Consider the following 23,481-nt stretch of genomic DNA (forward strand, 5'->3'; position numbering starts at 1 on the left):
GGTGTTACTTCTGAACTATTCTGAAATAGGAGCTGTTGTCATGTTCTGTTTAATTTGACTCTCTAAATTATAATAGCCACTATCTTGAATTTTAAATCCATCATGTATTTTTCTCTACAATCACTTTTTTTTTTTTTTTTTGAGGGTTTGGTAAGGCTAGGTTCACATTGCGTTAAGGGGTGTCCGCTAGCGGACTCTGTTACATGGCGCAATTGTCGCAATTAACGCTATGTAACGCGTCCGTTGACCGAAATGTGCTAACGGGTCACTAACGCATCGCTGACGCATGCCATTTTTGGCATGCGCTAGCGATGTCCCGTTATTTTCGAACGGACCCGATCAGGCATCTGCGCTAGCGGGATCGCCAAACGCGATCCCTTTTGGGATATTGTGTTAGCGCAATCCGCTAGCGTATGCGCTAAACGGATTGCCCTAACGCAATGTGAACCTAGCCTAACCCCTCTGGCTGCAGTTTTTGGCTTTTTTTTTTTTTTATAATAATAATAAATGAAATAAAAAAACAACACCTGCGCTTTACTTACCCCCTCCCCTATAGTCCAGTACTGAGTTTTTGCTGCTGCTCCCAGTGTCTGTTATTGACCGCGTCTTCAGTGCTAACATCACATCAACAGCTTTGTTGGACCCAGGGTGGGTGAGTAAAGCGCTTTTTTTCTTTTTTCCAAAAACCTACTGCATCTGGAAACTGGTGTTTTCTGAAAACCCCTTTAATAAAAGAATAAGGTGCATAAAATCCCATTTGTTTTTACTCTTGCAGACAATGAGGAACGGGAACCACCCACGACCCTTTTGTGGGTGCGTTATTTCTTAGCACAGCATTTTGATAAACTTGGCCAGTGGTCTGTGGCATTAGACTACATCAATGCTGCCATTGCCAGCACTCCGACATTAATAGAACTCTTCTATATGAAAGCTAAAATCTACAAGGTATTGTTATGAAGCATGTCATTAATGTAATTCATCTCCTTTGTAATCGTTCCTCAGCTTTAGGATGGGGTCACACATCATTTTGTGTCATGTAGTAAAGTGGATCACTATTACTGCTGCTTGGTGGAAGAACAACCTATAATGAAGTATCTATTTTTCAGCCTTTAAGTCATATAGAAAGGCTATGTGTATATGTATGTGCTTGGGAGAAAAAAAATAATATATATATTTTTTTTTTTTTTGCAGACGCTCCCAAGTTTTTGAGGGAAATTTGGAGCGTTTCTACTCTAAAACGTCCTCAAAAAACCCTGTGTGTGTATATACCCTTACATAAGTTGAAAAAAAGACACACATCCATCAAGTTTAACTTTGCTCCACCAGTTGTACCTTCTCTATCACTACGAAGAGATAAAGATATGTACCTGCGCTATATGGTATAATACATTAGATGAATAATAAGTATGCTATTTACCTGGTTAATGTGGACAATACTCCGATTGCTTTTGTGTTGAAGTGGGTCAAATCTAAAGTTATATAGGATCAAGTGTTTAATGAAGGCAACACCTTGATTTATGTTGAGGTAGCTCAAATCTGAGGTTGTGTAGGCACAACAGTGGACTCACTATGACGATTGTTTAAAGCAAACTCAGCTAGTGGTAAAAAAAGATCACTAATCATCCTCCTGGTTATCTGACACAAAACATCTGAGGTATGTCTCCAAACTTTGGTTTAGGGGTTCACAAACTTTGGTTTAGGTGTTCACTCTGACCATTTGTTTGAGGTTGGAATGCCGAGAAAAAGGATAGATGCATCCCTAGTACGGCGTCCGCCTTCTGGGACAACACATATGGCAGCTCTCGCAGGAGCTTCAGTCTGGAGGCTTCCTTCCTTCACACATGTGTGCCATATGTGTTGTCCCAGAAGGCAGATGCCGTACTGGGGATGCATCTATCCTTTTTCTCGGCATTCCAACCTCAAACAAATGGTCAGACTGAACACCTAAACCAAAGTTTGGAGACATACCTCGGATGTTTCTCCTTCGCCTCATTGGGGGACACAGACCGTGGGTGTTATGCTGCTTGCCACTAGGAGGACACTACAAAGAAATACAAGTGATACAAAGAAAGTGAGCTCCTCCCCTGCAGTATACACCCTCCTGCTGGCCCTCAGCTAACCAGTTCTTGCTTAGTGTCTGTAGGAGGCACTTGGGTCTGTTTTCAGACCCCAACTTTCTTATTTTAATTTTAATTTTTCTGTAAATTTTTATTTTTTATTCAACGGAGTGAAGGGGGCGACGGATCCCTTTTATAGGGCCCGCTCTCCCCCGAACCAGCAACAGGCGAGCACGGCGAGTATACCTCCCTGTCCCTCTCCTGCGACGCTGGAGCACGCCAATTTTTACTGGGGCGACGGGTTTCCATCTTTGGTCCCGATCTCCCTTCCCCCTGCAAGACGGCGAGTACTTGGAGCCTGCTCTAATGTTCCTCTCCGGGGGCCCCACATACAAAGCCCACATTACATGGCGTTGCACAAAAGGGATTACAGAAGAGGATGACAGGATGGATGGAGCGCGCAGGGACAGGGGGACCTGCATTACCGGACTGTGAGTACATCAGGAGTTCCCCTCCTGCGCTCCGGATCGCTTTGCGGCCGCGCCGCCGCACACCGCCGGGCAGACCAGAAATTTAGTCCCCGATTTTTCAGCCGGAGTAGGCCGCAATGGCCTCTATGGGGCAGGCGCCGGCGGTACTTGCGGCAGAGTCCCTGGGGAGAGGTGTCGGCGGTTGGGGAACTGCGGCGGTTAGCGTCGCTCCGTTGCGGCCGCCGCGCATCGCCAGGCAGACCGGAAATTTAGTCCCCGGCTTTTCAGCTGGAGTAGGCCGCAGTGGGCAGATCCCTCCCACGGCCGTAACCCCGCCCCCTATATCGGCGCTTCTCGTCTGGGACGAGAGGCACCCTGCAGTTCTCGGGGGCCATTCTTCCTCACGCTGCCTGCGTGGAAGATGCGGTCCTGGGGGTGCCACTGGCCGGTACGCCAGCGGCAATCGTACGGCCCGCCGACGCGCTCCACCGGCAGGCTCCATAAATTTAGTCCCCGGCTTTTTCAGCTGGACTAGGCCGCAGTTGAAGTCCCCTTCAGGGGCAAAGGTGCCTTCACGGTCCCGATGGGCTGAACTTCGTGGATGTACAGAAGCCCCTCTCCATGGTCCGGGCAGCCCCCACTGTCCCACCACTGTGAAAGCAGATGGCACAAGGAGGCAGGCGGTTCCTCTCCACCTCCCTAACAAAAGGGATGATGGATTGAGGTTTATCCCTCTATCTCTGCACCCATCCACGCTGCAATACCCGACATCCGCGGCGGCTCCATGCCGGGACGCGCACCGTTGGTGAGTGGATCCTGGCAGCGATGGGCTTCTGCAGCGGGATATTCACAGGCAGTCTCAGGCTTCCCTGTGGCCCACCTCCTTGAGGTAACGCTCCAGCCGGCTACAAAATTTAGCTCCCGGCTTCAGCCGATGTGTAGGCCGCACCCCAGAAGCGCACTGTGGCGCCTTAAGGCGGCTCTGCCTTTTTTCCTGGCGCTTTTCGCCTGGCACGGAAGCGCTCAATTTTCTCGAGCAACGGGCGTGACCACCCCTCACTTCTACGCTGGCGCCGGCTGCAGAAATTTACGCCCCGGCTTGGGCCTATTCATGGAAGTCTCGAGGCTCCGCCCACGTTGTGCCTGTGGCTCCGCCCCCTGAATTGGCGCTTCTCGCTCGCTGCGAGATTTTACCTAAACCCGCATGACCAGTATTCCTGGTCTTAAAGGCACGTGACCAGTATTCTCTGGTCTTAAAGGCACGTGACCAGTATTCCCTGGTCTTAAAGGCACGGGACCAGTATTCCCTGGTCTTAAGGGCACACGACCAGTATTCCCTGGTTTTAAAGGCACACGACCAGTATTCCCTGGTCTTAAAGGCACATGACCAATCTGAAACTGGTCATAAATAAGGAGCCCTCTTCCGCTGAAGTTTATCCCAGTGTAACTAGTTCCCTCAGTCTAAACTCCCTCGTAGAGCTTTTGCCATCCAGTCCGGATATGCGATTCACTGGATAGAAGCCTCTACGTGGGACGCTATGCCTGGTCTGATTTTTAAGGGTCACAGGCACTTTAAAGGGCGCCGGTCTCCCCACACCATCAACAGACGGGCACATGAAGGTCGCTTCCAGGTATCCTTTTCTGCACCCAGGCCTAACGCCAGACAACCTGTCCTGTCCACCCGGAGACCTGAACTCTGTGGATGTACAGAGGCACCCTTTTTCGGGCGTCTGAGCACCCCCCTCTGCATCACCACTATTTAACAGAAGATGCAAGAAGGCGAATGTTCCCTCTCCACTTCCCTGTTTAAGAGGATGGTGGATCGAGGCTCCTAATTTTTAACTCTGCAATGACCTGCTGGAAGCAGCGGCGCATTCTGCCACTCGGCAGATTAACCGGGTACAATCTCCTGTGGTTTACCTACCAGTATCCCTGCCCGATATGTCCTCAATTAAAAATGCCACGATCTGTCAAATGGCAAATCTGGTTTGTTCCGCTTTGCGGCTACGGGTCCAGCCCTCTACCCTCCCTAGCCGCCGCATGGATTGCTAGAGCAACGGTCTCCTGCCTGGAGACCTTAACTACTTTGATTCACACCAGTACTCCTTTCCTGAAGACAGTTCAGCTGGTCAATCAAATTTTTGAGCGGGAGACTAACGAAGGATCGTACGTTCCTACAGCCCCGACCAACAGTGAAAGGGTTGTCCAGGACAGTCTAGATCTAAGGGATCTTGGTTCCTAAAAGGGGAACGAGAAGTAGGACCGATCCCGGACCTCAAACTTCTAACAATTTTTTCACAAGGTTCTTCTTCTTCGAATGGAGTTCCTCCGCTCAGCCATTACTTCAACAAAAAAGGTGCAGTTTCTGACATCCATCGACATTCGGGATGCCTAACCTCTTCAAAAATTCCTTTGCTTTTCCATTCGTGAACAGCATTTAAGTCACGACCTTGTCCTTCGGCCTTGCTACCGCACCCAGAGTGTTCGCAAGGGTCATGGCGGCTGTCATCTTGCACCTAGAGGCGTGGCCGTCCTGCCCTGTTTGGCTGACTGTTTACCTGCCCTTGCAGGACTACGCTAAGTCGTCTATATCACTTGTGATACCCTCTCACCTGGGCTGGTGGCTAGACTTAGACAACTTCTCATTTTCAGCCCAGCAGATATCCTTTTTGAATGATCCGGTACTCTTCCAGAAGGGTGGTAAATTTCCCTCCAGACAGGGTCATGGTTTTTCAACAGAGAGCTCGCGCTCTTGCTCACTCATCCCCTCATTTCATTCGATTTGCTGGGAGGGTTCTAAAAAAAAAACAAAAAAAAAACGGAGACGACAATGGAAGCAGTTTCCTTCGCTCCGTTAGTTTTCAGCAAGTCAAGCAGCCTTTCAGACGATAGTCTCTGAGCTCCTTCTTCATCCAGGGTTTTTTCTCCCGGTTCCATGGTTACTAGTAACTTCCAATGCCAGTCCTCTTCTCCCGATCATTGCTCTGAAGATCTCAAAGGTAGTCCTATAGTAGGTCCACTACCTTATGGCGGGTCAACCCATCCGATTTCAATTGGACAACGCCACGGCTGTGTCATACGTCAATCATCTAGCGAGTACCCACGTTCAAGCACCATGGCCAAGGTACCTCACATGGGCCGAGATCTATCACTCGGTGATCTTGGCAGTACATATCCCAGGAGTAGAAATCTGGGCTGCGAACATATTTAGCCGTCAGGGTTTCACCTCAAGTGAGTGGGAACTTCACCCGGAAGTCTTCCATCAGACCCGCCTTCACTGGAGCTCTACAGTTGTAGTCCGGATGGCGTCCTGACTGATCGCCTGTGTACTCGAGTTTGTTGTTCGGCCTCGAGATCCAAGAGCCATCGCACTGCATGCTCTGGTTATTCCGTGGTACCAGTTTCCACTTCCGAAAGCTTTTCAGAAGCAGAAAGGGCCCCAGTGATCCTCGGAAATCCGCACTGTCCACGTCAGTTCGCTTGCGGAGCTGATAGCTTTCTGTCTTTCTGCAACAAAACTGCAAGTAGGGACCACCTCGCAGGATGTTTTCACATGTAGTTCTTCCCTATTGCATACCGTTAGATCATTGGGATCTATTCTATTAGGGAAGGTCGCCCCCTTTTTTCTCGGCGATATCCTCATCCTGACGAGTCTTCGGTGCTAACGGGTCTTTTCAGACTTTTTTCCCTTATTTCCTTCAAGGCAAGGTTGTCCTCAGGCCTTCCCCATCCCTAGTTACCAAGGTGGTATTGTATTACTACTGTCATGAGGGCATAGTTCTACCCTCATCTCTTTTGGCACCAGTCCACAAAATGGAATGAGTTCCCCATATTCCGAACGAAGCGAGTGCTTTGAGTAGGTACGTCTTGAGGACGGCATCCTTCCGAAGGTTGGACACTGTATCTTGGGTTTCCTAACGGCAAGAGGAAGGCTTCCTGACGTTTACAGGAAGGGTTTGGCCGTCTTCATCGGCCATTTAGCCTGGTGTATTCCTTTCACCATCCAGGAGTCCTTCCGTGTTAGATTACAGCCTATCTCCCTGTCTATCGTGGGTTCTAGGCACCAGGCGTCGACAAGACACGCCTGCAAGCTTGCGGATTCGTCCAGTCCGCATGCATTCTTGAAGCATTATAATTCCCAGACTTTCACAGATGTGACTCTGGGCAGGCGGACTCTGCAGGCCGCGGTGGCGCACTTGTAAGTAGCAGTTACACAGGGCCTGATCTGACGTTGTCCCCACCCAGGGACTGCTTTGGTACGTCCCACGGTCTGTGTCATCCAATGAGGCGAAGGAGAAAGAGGGATTTTTGTGTACTCACCGTAAAATCCTTTTCTCCGAGCCAATCATTGGGGGACACAGCTCCCACCCTGGTATTGGCTTATGCTTGTTTTTATAATCCGATATGCTATACTCTCATATATAATATGACATGCTGTAAGCTAATATGTTGTTACTGATCTCCTACTGCTTTTTGCACCAAACTGGTTAGCTGAGGGCCAGCAGGAGGGTGTATACTGCAGGGGAGGAGCTAACTTTCTTTGTATCACTTAGTGTCCTCCTAGTGGCAAGCAGCATAACACCCACGGTCTGTGTCCCCCAATGATTGGCTCGGAGAAAAGGATTTTACGGTGAGTACACAAAAATCCCCCTTTTGTGTCAGATAACCAGGAGGATTGGTGATCTTTTTTACCACTAGCTGAGTTTGCTTTAAACAATCGTCATAGTGAGTCCACTGTTGTGCCTACATAACCTCAGATTTGAGCTACCTCAACATAAATCAATCAAGGTGTTGCCTTCATTAAACACTCGATCCTATATAACTTCAGATTTGACCCACTTCAACACAAAAGAAATTGGAGTATTGTCCACATTAAACAGGTAAATAACACTCTTATTATTCATCTAATGTATTATACTATATAGCGCAGGTACATATCTTTATCTCTTCATAGTCATTTATTCCCCTGTGTGGTTCAGGGCTCTAACTGCAGCTCTCGATATTTAAATTAGCGCAACTACCATTCTAACTCTTTTCTTCTCTATCACTAGATTATTTATAACCCACAATGCCATTTGTTGAGACAAGCATCCAGCCCTTCTATAAATGGTATTCCAATGCCTGCCATTGCTACCCGTAGGGCATTCTCCAGTCTCTGTACGCTAACTGTAGAGAATCCTTTCCTTCTTAGCTGCTGGAATTGCCTTTCTTCCACACGCAAAAAAGTTCTCAGGTCCTTTGTAAAATCTTTGGCAGGAATAAATCATGTTCCAGTCTTTGTACGTACCACACATGTATTAATACATATAAATAAGTTCACCTTTTTTTCTAAGCTAAACCAGACTACCTTTTCCAACCTCTCGTCATATGAGAGGCCTTTCCTTCTCATGTAACAATCTAGTAACTAATCTAGTTGAACTGACTATAACTTCCCAATAAACTAACTGCCACATTCTTATTTACCCCTATGGACTGTAAACCGCACAGACCTGGCCCCTCTCTCACAAGAGCATTTACTACAAAGTATGCAGTCCTGATAACCCCAAAACATGAGAGCAGAAAGAAAAGCCCTAACGAGTTTCTTGTGCCGAGAAGATTTTACTCAATATTATAAAATTGTTAGTTCTGGCTAGTACAATTATTTATGGCAAAGTGCTGTATAAATTGCATGGGTACGCATAGGAGTTAATCCAGTATATTAAGGTGTAATCAAAGAAGCACAAATTGCAAGAATGGTAGGAGATCTAGTAAAATAGGAATGTGCTGGTATCCCATATAGAGTGCTAGTACTATTCCTATTTTACGATATCTCTTACTTTTATATTATTGAATTAAATATTTACAGTCACAATATACTCTTTTGTTTGGGCTTTAGTTTATGCTGCCACGTTTTTGATGCTTGTGGAGCTTTAGTCCTGGTTACTCATATAGTGCATCTAAGTTAAGAAGTTATGTTGTGTTTAAAGCACCACTCCAGGTTTTTTTTATAGCAGAGCTGGAGTGGTGCCACTAATCTAAGTTCCCTGCTCTTAGAACTATACTCACCAGCTGCCGTCTGTTCTCCGCGCTGCTCCTGTCGGTCCCCAGCAGTGTGTTTGTGGGTGAGCTGGAAGTCACAACTCAATGTGAGTCTATAAGAAGAAACAAGGCTCTCATCTCATAGACTTACACTGAGAGCTTGTGACTGTTACCTCTGACTTCTGGTCAGTCGGAAGTTGTGATCACAAGTTGACGGTGCAGGACTGGAGTGGCCCTGGGAAGAGCTGAAGACTTGTGAGTATAAGACTAGGGTCAGGGAAGTTAGATTAGTAGCATCGCGCCAATGCTGGAGGGGTGCTATAAAGTATACAACCCTGACAAGCCTCCATGTGTATTTTATTCTCGTCTTTTATTGAGGCAATTCATATCTTGAAATCCCCACAGTCCAGATGTAATTCAAATGTGAATCACAAAACCTTTGGACACATATTGTAATTGAAAGCCTTTTTTAAAATAAGTGTTCCCAATCTTATTGTATTCTTGTCCCCCCCCCCCCCCAAAAAAAAAAAAAAAGCTACATCGAAACGCGGGAAATAAATGTTGTCCCGTAGGAGATGTTCTGGGCGCACCTCCAAGAATCATGTCTTTAGCAAAATGGGAAACCAATGAAAAACCATAGCTAAAGCACCTTCACTAAACGGCAGTTGTCACCACAATTCACACCGCGCTGTTGTTTGCTACACGGGGGCAGCTTTACATGTACAAAAGGTTTTGGCATAAACTGCATCAGAATTGTGGCGCATTGAGCATGCTAAATCTCCCCCAATGTTTCCACACGTAAAGGAGAATGTTCTCATTCACGGACAACAAAGAGCTTGTAAATGGTGAAATATTAAAAGAAAATCATAAGGAAATGTTATAACTTCTCTATTCAGGGAATTCGCTTTCTTTACGTGAAACCAGTCCCAGTCTTAAACTCAGACCATGGATCACTGACAGAATAGGAATCTGTTCTAAGGTTCTTCTAATTCTGAATTTCGCTTGTGACTTTCTGTACCTTGCAGTGCAGAGTTAGCGAGCACTTAGGAGATAATTACCACGATTTGTCTATCGCCAGCATATAGGAAACCTTAAAGAAGCTGCCAAGTGGATGGATGAAGCTCAGTCTCTGGACACCGCGGACCGATTTATTAACTCCAAATGTGCCAAGTACATGCTGCGGGCCGACATGATTCAGGAGGCAGAAGAGATGTGCTCCAAGTTTACAAGGGTACACACTGATCATACAGTAAAGTTATTTTTGTGAATATCGTTGAATAGAATATGTATCTCAATCCTCTATCTCAAAAGCAAGAAAAGAAAAAAGAAACACCCTTGTATGCATTAGATGAAAGTGTGAGCTTGCCAATGTTCCGCGGGAACCGCCAACCATCTGATGTGTATGGGGGCCTCTTGAATGTCCTGGGACAGATGTCGGGAGATGCTAGGATCGAGCGGTTGGAATTTCAGTGCCTGTTCCTTGTTTTTAAGACAGATAAGCCGCAGCCAAAGGCCCCTTTCTGAGCCACACGTTCCCCTTGTATGAACGCTTGGCCGAGTCGAGCATGAGTGTGGTAGAGACAGGAGAGAGAGCCTAACAAACATTATCTCATGTGTAAGGTGATCCATTGGTAGATTTAATTGTAACATTGTAACTTGCTTCTTTCAGGAAGGCACCCCGGCAATGGAGAATTTGAATGAGATGCAATGCATGTGGTTCCAGACTGAGTGTGCCGCTGCTTACCAGCGACTAGGGAAGTTTGGGGAAGCATTAAAGAAATGCCATGAGATTGAAAGGGTAAGTTTGTACTTCAAACTAATTTTGAAGGTTATAGAATCTTCAAAATAAATGACTAACATATAATAGACTAGTATAATTGTACAGTCATAATTGACTATCTACCCTCTTCCACGTCTAGTAGGGGCTGAAAATCAATGTCTGAATTTCGGGATCGGATATTGAATTAATCAAATGTTACTAAATATTTGTCATTATAGTCCCCTGCATAGAAAACCATGGTCATCCACAATTAGGATGAATCAGTTTTAATAAGGATTATTTCCTTGTTTTTACTAGATGTTCTTCTCTTTTTTAGCATTTTTTTGAAATCACGGATGACCAGTTTGACTTCCACACGTATTGTATGAGGAAAATGACACTGCGGGCCTATGTAGATCTGCTACGGTTGGAAGATGTGTTGCGAAAGCATGCTTTTTATTTCAAAGCAGCGCAGACTGCCATAGGAATCTACCTAAAGCTGCACGAAAGTCCCTTAATGAATGAGAGCAAAGAGCAGGAAGTTAACTCTGGTATGTGCAGTGATTGAATTAGTGACCGAGAGGGTGTTATTATTGGCAAGCCGTGAAATGGCAAAACATGCAAAAATTAAAAAAAAAAAAAAAAAAGTCCTCTTTAAAAAGTAAATTACAGCTGCAGAGTTGAGTAAAACTTAGGTTGTTTTTTTTTCATTTCTCCTCTGTGTTTCAGAAGTATTAGCTTGTAAAGTTTAGATTTGTTATATTATGGTTTAACTGAGTATTACCAGAGATTTGTCTCTGGGGGTGTGTACTTCTTCCCCTGCATAATGTTGACCAATCATAAGCAATGTAGTGGGGAAAAGAACACGCCCTCCTCTCGGATTTCTGCAGCTACTGTAGAGATACGTGAGTCAGGTCTTCATATTATTACAGACTTTTACAGATCTCATCTCACAGCAGTTAGTGTGGGAGGAGGGGTGAAGGCTGACCACACTGGAAATTGGGAACTGGAAGAGCTTGTAATGATCACTCCGCTCTGCTGTATCTCTACGCAATAGCTGCAGACATCTATGCGGAGAGGAGGCTGCGTTCTTTTTTTTTTTTTTTTTTTTTTTTTACCTGCATGATGCTGCCTGTTTGTGATTTGTCTCTAGGGGAGGAGTGTACTTCTTTCCCTCCTTGAGGCTGACCAATCTTTGGTAACAACCAGTTGAACTATAAATTATAACCTAAACCTTACAAGCTTAAATCTCCTCAACAGAGGAGAAATTTAAATAAGAAAAAAAAAAAAAAAGGAACAAAACTGTTTTACTCAGAAGTCATTATAGTGCCAAAAAGGGCTGTTACCCAGCTTACCACTGACCCTGAATGGTAAATTTGCCTTATGGATTGTGTCTGTGGATAATAATGGTGTGTGTATGATATGCATCATAAATTTAATGTATACATTTGTATAAAACAGTACACTACAACAGATAAATCAACGCTGTAGTAAGAGAAGGCAGACTTGGTTTTACAGTGAATCTCCACTGTTCACATAATATTATAGGCCCCAAATTCTGTTCTTCTATTGGTATCCGTTTCATTTTTCTGATGCAGAGTTTACAATCCTCTGTATAGACGCAGATTGACAACATAATACACTGGCCACCTACAGTCCCCACTAGAGGGCGCAGTTTTAATACGGAGTTAAGAATCTGTATCCCCTGTAATCCCCCAGTTCTCTGCTATGTAGGGGATTTGGAGCAGCGTATCAAAAGAATGGAGCACCGACTGCTATATAGATATATCTAGATACATAATATAAATATAATTGACTTATTTAGGCTGATGGCTGTGTTGAAATGTGTTCTTCGTGTCGTCAGCAATAACAAGAACATCAATTGATTTTGTATTTAGAAAACCTTTCTGCAAAAGAGCTTAAGAAGGTGCTAAGTAAGCAAAGGAGAGCTCAGAAGAAAGCCAAACTGGAGGAAGAGAGGAAACACGCCGAGAGAGAACGCCAGCAAAAGAATCAGAAGAAGAAGAGGGATGAAGAGGAAGAAGATACCAGTGGGCCTAAAGAGGAGCTAGTCCCTGAGAAACTGGAAAGGGTAGGCTGGCCTGTGAAACTACAGTTCTATGATTCCTATACATTTAGATGGTTTCTGGCTTAGGGAGGTATACAGTATATCTCCAGTATTACTTATGTTTGACACTTTTGCTACCGGCATTTGGGTTTTCTTATCTGAAGGCTTACAGTGTCATCTTAGGTTACCATCTGAGGTTATTTGCATCCAACATCCCTGCAAAATCATTACATATTGATCTGGTCTTATTAGTTATGAATACAAAGTATACTTGGTTGTCTGAACTATGGAGAGAGTATAACGTGCACAATCCTTTCTGGTTTCTCACAATCCACGTGGTCTGCAAGTGATTGCAACCATTGTTAGGATTCAGCATGTTGCACGCCCTCCCTAATCTCTACCACAGCCTTTACCCCTTTAATACCACAGCCTTTACCCCTTTAGGCTAAGTGCACACGTTGCAGAATTGCCGCGGAAATTTCCGCGGCAATTCTGCAACTCCTGCCGTGGGTATATCGCATGCGGAATTGGCATGCATATCACTAGCGTTTTGCAAGCATTATTAGCTTGCAGAATGCTAGCGTTTTCAAAGCGATCTGTAGCATCGCTTGGAAAACTGATTGACAGGTTGGTCACGCTTGTCAAACATAGTGTTTGACAAGTGTGACCAACTTTTTACTATTGATGGTGCCTATGCAGCATCAATAGTAAAAAGATATAATGTTAAAAATAATAAATTTAAAAAATGGTTATACTCACCCTCTGATGGCCCCCGATCTCCTCATCGCTGCACGCGGCCGCTTCCGTTCCTATAGATGCTTTGTGTTCAGGACCTGCGATGACGTCGCGGTCACGTGACCACAACGTCATCGCGGTCATGTGACCGGGACGTCATCGCAGGTCCTTCACACAAAGCATCTATAGGAACAGAAGCGGCCGCGTGCACTGCTGAAAGGCGGGAAGACTCCGGGGCCATCAGGAGGTGAGTATAGCACTATTTTTTATTTTAATTTTTTTTTTTTTTTTTTTTTTACAATTATATGGTGCCCAGTCCGTGGAGGAGAGTCTCCTCTCCTCCACCCTGGGTACCAACCGCACAGGATCTGCTTACTTCCCGCATGGTGGGCATAGCCCCATGCGGGAAGTAAGCAGATCAATGCATTCCTAGGTGTGCGGAATCCCCGCGATTCCGCAAATTTAATGAACATGCTGCGTTTTTTTTCTGGAATGCGATTCCGCTCAGGAAAACAACGCAGCATGTGCACAAAAAATGCGGGTTGCATTCTATTAAGTAGGATGCTTAATGTATGCGTTTTTTTTGCGGTTTTATAGCATTTTTATAGCGAAAAACCACGGAAAAAACACGAAAAATCTGCTACGTGTGCACACAGCCTTAGTGTGTTCCTGGCTTCTGTATTAGCCACGGTATATGCCACACATGTATAGTTACAAGCCCCACCAATGGGCTCCTTTCTCAAGATTCATGAATGTCCCATTGGCGGGTCTGGCATAAACTATACATGTATGGCATATCCTGTGCCTATGCCATTATTGCACAAAGTGGTAATTTTTGATACTTTCTGCAGTTGTGATTATGAGCATCTCACTTTCACTGACATTAGTTATTACTGAAAAAGAGACACTTTGTCCATTGAGCTAATACTTAGGTGCTATAGAAGCCAAGCTGCCCAGTCGTGATTTTGCTTTGGTGATCAAGAAGCACCAGGTGATGTTATTGAGATGTTCCTGCTTAAAAGAGAAGAACAGATTTTCTAAGTGCAAACATCATATGATAAGTTTTGTAGTCTTGTTATGCTTCTTACTTGCTGTAAGCCTCACTAATAAGTTATCAAAATTGAGATCCTGTCCATGACCATAGAAAATAATGTCTTTTGTCAATTTTTTGTAAAACTGTTAATGGTCGTAATGAATAGTCATAATGCATTCATAATCACAAGAATGTGCCTGGATATGGTAAGAATATATCACAAAGGTACAATGTGACAAATGTACATTTCACACTTCTTTTTGTTTTTTAAAACAGGCGGAAAACCCACTAGAAGAAGCAATCAAATTCCTCACACCATTGAAAACTCTTGCATCTAACAATATCCAAACACATTTATTGGCATTTGAGATCTATTTTAAAAAAGGTAAAGAAATAACCAGCAAAGTTTTATATAGTTACACAATTTATATCCTGGTAAACAACGTGATACAGGCTGTTGTAGTGTGCTCTCTCTTTTTTTCTAGAATTGGGCTCTGTTCACATTAGGATCGTGGATTATGTGTAAAATGGAAGCCATATTCTGTTAATGGATCCTCTTTAACTAACATATCTAAGCAAACAGTGATAGACCCCATTAACTTTCCAATATAATGTTTCCAATATTTTTGACAGATGGATTCATTCTTACAGTCAAAATTAGTAGATACAGCTGTATTGAGCGCCAATCTAATGTTTGATTCGCGCTAGCAAACAGTGTTTGTGTGATTTGCCGAACTTGACAGTTAATTTACTTTGTATTTTAGCGGCCACTTAATGGTCATTTGGCAGAACGAGTGTGCATATGTCACTTGTTACATCTGTTGTTTGATGAAACAGTATGAAGCCCAGATGTGAACAGAGCCCTAATTCTATAAGGACTGCAAGTTGATACAGTTTTATTGGTTTAAGTTTAAAGCTATGAGACAAATGTTGTTGTTGTTGATAATGATAATAATAATAATATTTTATTTATTATTATAGCGCCATTTATTCCATGGTGCTTTACATTTGAAAAGGGGTGTGCATAATAAAAACAAGTACAATAATCTTGAACAAAATGAGTCACCTACTGGTACAAGAGGATAGAGGACCCTGCTCGCGAGGGCTCACAGTCTACAATATGTATGTCCCTTTGGCCTCAAAGGGTTAACTTACATGTGTTTTTGTGTATTTATATTGTAATAATGTTTTTAGTTTTTTTATTATTATTTCTATTACTTTTAATTTAACATTGTCATTTCTTTAATCATAGGAAAATTCCTCTTGATGTTGCAGTCTGTGAAAAGAGCATTTTCTATAGATAGAAATAACCCATGGTTGCATGAGTCTTTAATACGCTTCTCAAAATCAGGTAATCCTGGCAGTCCGAGCTGCCACTATTTTTATTTTCAGTATATGGAATTCTCTTCCTCGGACCCTGCTGCTTTCATGATACTGATTTGTTTTCCATGCCTCCAGTTTCAGATCACAGTAATCTGCCCGACATAGTGATTAAAGTACTATTACATGAAATGAAGATCATCTTTACCAACAAGAATCTGGAAAGCTTCAATGAAGAGTTTCTCAAAAACAATCCTACCTCCATTCAGCATTTACTTTCAGGTACAATGTAGAATTGATGAATTCACTCTCTGTTACCAAAAAGAAATGAGGAAAAGGCATGAAATGGTTTTGTCATCCCAGATCTCCAGCTGTGATATCCACATATTCTTATTGGACATCTGAATAGGAGGTAAAATACACCTAAAAGGTCCTTGGTGAATGCATGCATTGCTTCAGAAGCGGACCTCCTAAGCACAGACAGGGCAAAGAGTGCACGAGTCTAGAAAAACAACAAAACTAGGAATAATATTTTATTATTTCCTACAGGTGCAAAAATGATGTATCATTTAGACAAGTCGAGACAAGAGAAGGCGATTGCCATAGCTACAAGACTTGATGATACTCTAATTGACAGGAATGTACAGGTAAGCCATGTAACACAGCCGCTTTTCTTACAGGCATCACTGACTTGACCTCTTTGTCTGCGCACTTTTACAATCAAGGATGTCAATTACATGACCATCACTTTAATTTAATTAATTACGACTTGTACTGAATGTTTTCTTAGGGTGCTTTCACATTGCATTTAGGAAACTGTTCGTTGTCCCCATCGGGGCTTGGGTCCGACCTCCCCCGCAAAACGGGATTTGGGGCCATAAATTATAAGGGATGTGTTAAGGTTTAGGACTAGGAGAACTTAAGAAGGTGAACCCACTGGACCGCGAAAGCGAACCTCCCCAGGACGAGTGGACCAGGTAGACCACCCCCTATACAGGCAGCGTTAGGAGCAGGCCCAGGGGAGACTACTGCACGGCGGCTGGTACCAAAAGAAGGAGGCAAGGTAAAAGGGCTAGGCAGGGTCGACGGGAAAAAACATGAAAGACGACGAGACGCGGATACGGGAGACTGACGAAAGACAGACGGACTATGAGAGACAAACCAGTAGACAAGATGAGGACACAGGACTACGGATGAGCAGAGGATGACGGCAGGTGGACTAAGCAGAGGAACAGGAGCACCGAGGAAACGGAGACACAGGAGGACTGGAGCTGAAAGGAAACAAGGAAACAAACAATGGTGAGTAGGGTTGAGCGAAACGGATCGGACATTTTCAAAAGTCGCCGACTTTCAGCAAAGTCGGGTTTCATGAAACCCGACCCGATCCCACTGTGGGATTGGCCATGCGGTCGGCGATCTTCGCGCCAAAGTCGCGTTTCATATGACGCTTTCCCCGCCATTTTTTCAGCCAATGAAGGAGTGAGGGCAGCATGATGACATAGGTTCCGGCTTGCTTTGTGCGGCATCACAGGGGGTAAAACCGCCATCTTAACGTTTGGGATATAGCGATTTGCACAGTGAAACACAAACTTTGCAGGGACGAGAGAGAGGGAGAGGGAGACATGAGAATATCCCCATTGACTTGCATCGTGTTTCGGTCGGGCCCCCGACTTTTCACAATAATCGGCCGATTTCACACGATCCGACTTTCGAGACAAACCCGACTCTATCCTAAAAAAGCAAAAGTCGCTCAACCCTAATGGTGAGGCACAAGAAACAAAAGCAAGTAACGGAAGACAAGCTGCAGAGAGAATGCTGAGCACGCTGAGAAGCGTGGGAGCCAGAGACACTTGCTAGGAAACAAATGACAATCAGGCACAGCTGAAAGGAAGAGGCGGCCTGATATGCAGAGCGGCAGCGTACCTTCCGGGTCAAGGTCCTCCAGGGGCATTGAGAACAGCGGAAGGAGCGGCTGATCATAGAAAACAGTGTGCGTGTGTGCAGTGAAACCTGGTGCGCGCGCACCCGACAGGAAGCAGGAGCCGGGGGTGCAAGCAGAGGAGGCGGCGCTGGAGGAGGAGCGCGCCGGGACCCCGTGGAATGGCAAGTATGAGCGGGCAGCAGGGGCGGCGGCGGTGATGGCTTGACCGGCGGCAACATGACTGGATGACTGACAGAACGGCTATGTGCTCTGTCGTGCATCTGTAGATGCAGTCTACTACGCCTGGGTGTCCGCCACCAGTGTGTATTCCAGAAAATGATGCACAACACAGCACACGTTCGCTCCGTCGACACTATTATAGTCAATGACCCTGTCTGTGCATACGACTGAATCCCATTTTGTGGGGGGTTCGGACGCAAGCCTCAACGGGAGGCAATGGACGGGTGCTTAAACACAGTGTGAAACACCCTTACAAAACTATATATCAGCCTGCTCAGCTTCTATCACTATAACTTGCTGCTGTCAAGTTACAAAGCATGTTCAGTATAGCAAGTTTGTTTCAAGCCCAACTGATAGTTTAAGTCCATGGCAAATATAAAAAAAAATATTTCAATGTGTTTTAATACCTTCTTTTTTTTAAACACAAATCCGCCCTGTGGTTTTTTGTTTTTTTTCACATTGGAATTTATTTTTACACCATTTTTCTGTACATTGTATGGTAAAATGAAAAAGCTAAAATTGGCTGTGGATTATTTAATACTTCTCATTATCAGAAATGTTCAAGCAGTGAATTCTACCAGCAGAACAATTGTACAAATGTACTGCACTTACAATGCTGAAATGGTGGGTGGGGGCAGCTATCATCGTGAAGGCCTGGCTCAGACGGGGAAAAAAAACAAAAAAAAAATGGCCACTTTTCGCCAGGATGCTGCAGTGTTTGGGCGCTATGTCCTTTACTTACCATCAGTGATTTTCTTGTATGTAAAACTACAAAAAGCAAAGCTTCTCCTACCCGTGACAGAATTAAAAACAGATTGCGCATAGATGGCAGCTTTGTACTTTCCGTGATTTGAGCGATGCGTGATCCAAAAATAGGCATGTTTCCATGATGTCTTTGTGGACACGGTTCTCTAAAAACCTCGAACATGTTAACTGCCCCAAAGTCTATAATGGATAGCTGTTCTATCTATGAAAAACTAGGCTGGAACACGTGAAAACCAGATGTCTGAATGTGGCCTTATAGAATTTGTGCCTCTCGTTAGAGCTAAAATGCCTGTCCTTCTGGGAAGGAGTAGTTGCAAATATTAAGCGTTTATTCAGTCAATGTAGACTTGTCACCCTTCGTATGCTTACTGGGATATGTCGAGGATTTGAGCACTGATGAATATGACAAGATGGCAGTGTCATGCATGTTATATATGGCAAGGAAATTAATAGCCCAGAACTGGATGTCTGATCTGGCGCCTCCGGTATCAGAATTTATAAACAAAATCAATTGGCTGTTGTATGGAGAAGGGTATTTATCTAAAAAGGGGCGCGATCTCTAAATTTGATCAACTGTGGGATCCGTGGATTGATAGTCCTGGATTAGTGGCAAAGGTTCGGTTTAGGTCTGTTCTGATTATTGCGCTTAACCATTCTTCTAATATGCGACGCATGATGCATCCCACTGGCCTTCTCTACCATTAGCCTAAGATGTCTGATGTTAATTTGATTTAGATTTTGATCTATCTGTTTACCCATAGAAAACGTTCTCGTTGTGCAGAACCAGAGAACATAGCATGTATTTTATACTTTTAAGTGTGTTGTATGTTGAGGGCTGGGGTGGGGACTATGTTCCTTAAGTGATGTTTTTTGAAAAATTGTCCAAAACAAATAAAAATATTTGATTTAAAGAAAGCTAAAATGCCATTGATTAGGTGAATGAGTAGTGAATGTGTAGTTCAGGCGCCTTTATCTTGTCCTGTGGTTATCTCTCCTGCACAGAGCCTGATGCGGGTTTTGGAAGCACTCCTTGATGGAAGCTTTGGAAGCTGTAATACTCGGTACGAGGAGTACCGGGCGGCCTGCCATAGACTTTTCCCATTTACCCCAGCCTTTCTGCTCTCTGCGAATGAAGAGGACTGTAACAGCGTGCAGATAAACCATACAGCTCTTAACCATGATGTGTTCTGTAACGAAATGTAGCACAATGACCAGACTTCTTCAGGAAACACATCTTCAGGGTTCACATGCATCGGGATGCATGGCACATAAGAATGTGGTTTGCTTTTTGACCATGGCCTTTCATCCTTTCTCTCTGAGCCTCCCAAAGAAAGGCCAAAACATGACGTTAGATCAATATCTCTCACTTGTACAACAGTAGAGTTTTCAGCCTTTTCTGTGGATTCTGGAAGGAGTCGTTCTTTTCCTTCTTCCTCCGCAATACGGACATTACGACAGGGCGGATTGCTTTCCTAGAATGTTGCGTCTCTAGACCTATACTGACAATATTTGTTCACATGTAGCACTTCTATTCAGAAAAAAAAGTACTCTTAGCTTGAAGGTTTTTACATTTTGGGGGACTGATTTTAAACAGTTTTAATTTTTCTATAACTTCTCCTGTAAGTGAAGCATTACGTGTCATTGATCCAGACGGGCAGCACTGCTATACTGTGCTGCCTGATGGTATATGTGTTTGCCAACCATAGACGTTAACCAACCAAATTGTTTCATGTCAGAAGAAAAAGCAAAGAACCATGGAAGCAATATCAAACCAGACTGACTGTATTTTCTTGTATCTCTCGTGTGTTGTGAAGAGTTTCACGGATGCGTTTTCAATCGGTTGTGTCAGCCGCAGTCACTGAGTGCTGGCTGTCGCTTTCCTTCTTCAGAATCACGATTTTTGCTGTGTTAAGAATGGATTGAAAATGTAAGAGTTGAGCCATTGTATAAGATGGATGGTAAAATGTCAAGAATGTATCGTCCACCTGTCCGAGAATCATAAATTCTTATCAGCCATATTTGTCCGTGCTCCTCTCAGAGATAATCTGCCAAAGCTGTTCCCCACCGTTTTACGCTAATTTTATTGTAAATAGGTGCAGTCCTCTTCATATTAATTTGTCTTAAAGGGTTGTTCAGTCTCCAAACATTGTTTCTGTGTTTTACATGCTAATTTATAAAATGTACTAATGTACTTTTATTATGAGCCCGGTGTCCTGTTTTCAGCGGTATTGTTGCAGAACCTCGCAGTTCGTTCAGACAAAGAAGGGAACGGCTGCCTCCTTTCAGTTGGCACGTGACTATTAATGTGGAAAGATTTGACTTGAAGAAGGGGTGAACCTAAATAATGCACGGTCATTGCTGATGCAGAGAAGGGGGGATGGCTTAGCTATTGATAGGAGCCTGAAAATTACATCACTGCTTTTCTATGCCAGAAGTACAGCAGAACCGGCCGTAAATTCAGGACACGTGATATTTTCTTTTTTATAAATTAGCATTTTAATCAAATTTATACAAGGTTTTTATCTGGTTGAACAACCCATTAAGTATTATAAGAGCTCAGTATTCTTGATATATGGCTCCAAATATCCTGTATAGTTAGGTAACCTGCTGTTTGCCTGCATCCCCTACAAGGAGATTGGGGACGTACAGCGAGTTACCTATGTAGCTCAATAATAACCCAGTGTGCAGTAATCTGCATGGCACCCCACCTATTATCTGCAACGCTGCATCAGTAAAACAGCACAAGCATTACAAACCTGTATTAAGAAATTATTCAGCAGGGCATTTTGGTCCTAAAAACAACATGGTGTTAAGTGTGCGTTTCCCTCAAGCTTGTAACATTCACTGTCCCAGGAAAATACATCTATAGCCTGGAGCCACTCTCTTAAATTTGAGTATCTATGAACATTTATGTGCACCGTTACCTTGCATTCAACGCTGCTTCTTTGGAAGACTAAGCCTTGTTTAGGTCTCTTTTAGACGTCCTAACATTTCTGGTACTGGAAAAAGCAGTCCCGGAGATACCTGTGTATGTGTGTTTTAATACTTGTGGCCGCTGTGTGCCACATCAGTATCACACGTACCGGCACCTGGGAATCGGCACTACTGTTCACTCTGTTCCCTGGCGTCGGGTGCTAAAGACAGTGCACATCACGGTCCCCTGCTCACGCTGCAATCAGTGCTAGCAGGGGACAATATTGAGAGTTGTATTCTGCTGATAACAGCAAGAGCAGGCGGCTGCTGATGGGACTATTCATCAGCCGCCGCCTACGATATCAATAAATAATTTTAAAAAATGACATGGGGTTCCCCTGTATTTGTGATAACCAGCCAGGCAAAACTGACAGCTGCAGACTGTTACCCTCCGCTTTATCAAGGCTAGTTATCAAGAATAGAGGAGTCACCACGCCATATTTTATAATTATTTAAATAAATAATACAAATGGTGTGGGGCCATCCCTATTTTTGACAACCACCAAAGCTAAAGTAGACAGCTGGGGGTTGGTATTTTCAGGCTGGTAAGGGGCATGGATATTGGCCCCACCATCAGCCTAAAAATAGCAGCTTGCAGCCGCCCAGAAAGGCTGCGTCTATTAGATGCGCCAATTCTGGCGCTTTGCCCGGTTCTTCCCACATTGCACTATAGCAGTGGCAAGTGGGGTTCATATTTGTGGGGTTGATGTCACCTTTGTATTGTCCAGTGACATCAAGACCACAGCTTAGTAATGGAGAGGCATCTTTGACACAGATCCCTTACTAATCCTATAGTTGTATTGAAAGCGAACACACAGCCACAACAAAGTCCTTTATTTGAAACAAAAACGTGCGTTTTTCCTTTTTTTATTTAAAAATAACAAACAGTTATACTTAAGCCGGTTTCACATTAGCGTTTCTGTGCGCAGCGTAGGCCTGCATACTTTCCTTTAAGATCTGCATGCTTCTTGCGTACCTATTTTTAACATTGTGTACGCAGGGACATGCGTTGTATGCGGATGCGGCCCCGTGCGTCGTTTTGATGTGCCTTCCAAACGCAACACAATGCGTGCACAATGTTAAATATAGGTACACAAGACACATATGGATCTTAACCCTTTCACGACATGCGCCGTACATGTACTGCGCATGCCGTGAATCCCCCTTTGATGTGGGCTCCGGCGCTGAGCCCGCATCAAAGTCGCGACATGTCAGCTGTTTTGTACAGCTGACATGTGCGCGCAATAGCGGCGGGTGAAATCGCTATTCACCCGCCGCTATTAACCTGTTAAATGCCGCTGTCAAACGCAGACAGCGGCAATTAACTACCGCATTCGGCCGGGTGGCCGGAAATGACGTCATCGCCGACCCCTGTCACATGATCGGGGGTCAGCGATGTGTCAGGACAGTAACCGTAGAGGTCCTTGAGACCTCTATGGTTACTGATGCCGGCCTGCTGTGAGCGCCCCCCTGTGGTCGGCGCTCGCAGCACATTTGCATTTCAGCTACATAGCAGCGATCTGATGATCGCTGCTATGTAGCTGAGCCGATCAAGTGGTGCCAGCTTCTAGCCTCCCATGGAGGCTATTGAAGCATGGCACAAGTAAAAAAAAAATGTTTTTAAAAATATGAAAAAAATATAAAAAATATAAAAGTGTAAATCACCCCCCTTTCGCCCCATCCTAAATAAAACAATAAAAAAAAAAATCAAACATACACATATTTGGTATCGCCGCGTTCAGAATCGCCTGATCTATCAATTAAAAAAAAGCATTAACCTGATCGCTAAACAGCGTAGCGAGAAAAAAATCCGAAACGCCAGAATTACGTTTTTTTGGTCGCCACGACATTGCATTAAAATGCAATAACGGGCGACCAAAAGAACGTATCTGCGCCAAAATGGTATAATTAAAAACATCAGCTCGGCACTCAAAAAATAAGCCCTCACCCGACCCCAGATCATGAAAAATGGAGACGCTACGGGTATCGGACAATGGCACTTTTTTTTTTCTTTTAAGCAAAGTTTTGAATTTTTTTTCACCACTTGGATAAAAAATAAACTAGACATGTTAGGTGTCTATGAACTCGTAATGACCTAGAGAATCATAATGGCAGGTTAGTT

At 44.1% G+C, this 23,481-nt stretch overlaps 1 protein-coding gene across 1 annotated transcript in view; it reads left to right on the forward strand.

Annotated features, from left to right (window-relative positions):
• NAA16 (N-alpha-acetyltransferase 16, NatA auxiliary subunit) overlaps positions 1-20,589 on the forward strand; it is a 52,056-nt gene extending 31,467 nt beyond the window's left edge. Inside the window, exons 11-20 of the mRNA XM_077297307.1 lie at positions 776-945; positions 9,624-9,776; positions 10,215-10,343; positions 10,642-10,855; positions 12,203-12,396; positions 14,417-14,525; positions 15,393-15,491; positions 15,599-15,742; positions 16,010-16,107; positions 19,389-20,589. Coding sequence (XP_077153422.1) covers positions 776-945; positions 9,624-9,776; positions 10,215-10,343; positions 10,642-10,855; positions 12,203-12,396; positions 14,417-14,525; positions 15,393-15,491; positions 15,599-15,742; positions 16,010-16,107; positions 19,389-19,589 — 1,511 coding nt within the window. The 3' untranslated portion in view covers positions 19,590-20,589. The remainder of the gene's footprint in view (positions 1-775; positions 946-9,623; positions 9,777-10,214; positions 10,344-10,641; positions 10,856-12,202; positions 12,397-14,416; positions 14,526-15,392; positions 15,492-15,598; positions 15,743-16,009; positions 16,108-19,388) is intronic.
• Positions 20,590-23,481: the final 2,892 nt, after the last annotated feature.

Source organism: Ranitomeya variabilis, chromosome 3, assembly GCF_051348905.1.
Source record: "Ranitomeya variabilis isolate aRanVar5 chromosome 3, aRanVar5.hap1, whole genome shotgun sequence".
NCBI classification, from domain to species: Eukaryota; Metazoa; Chordata; class Amphibia; order Anura; family Dendrobatidae; genus Ranitomeya; species Ranitomeya variabilis.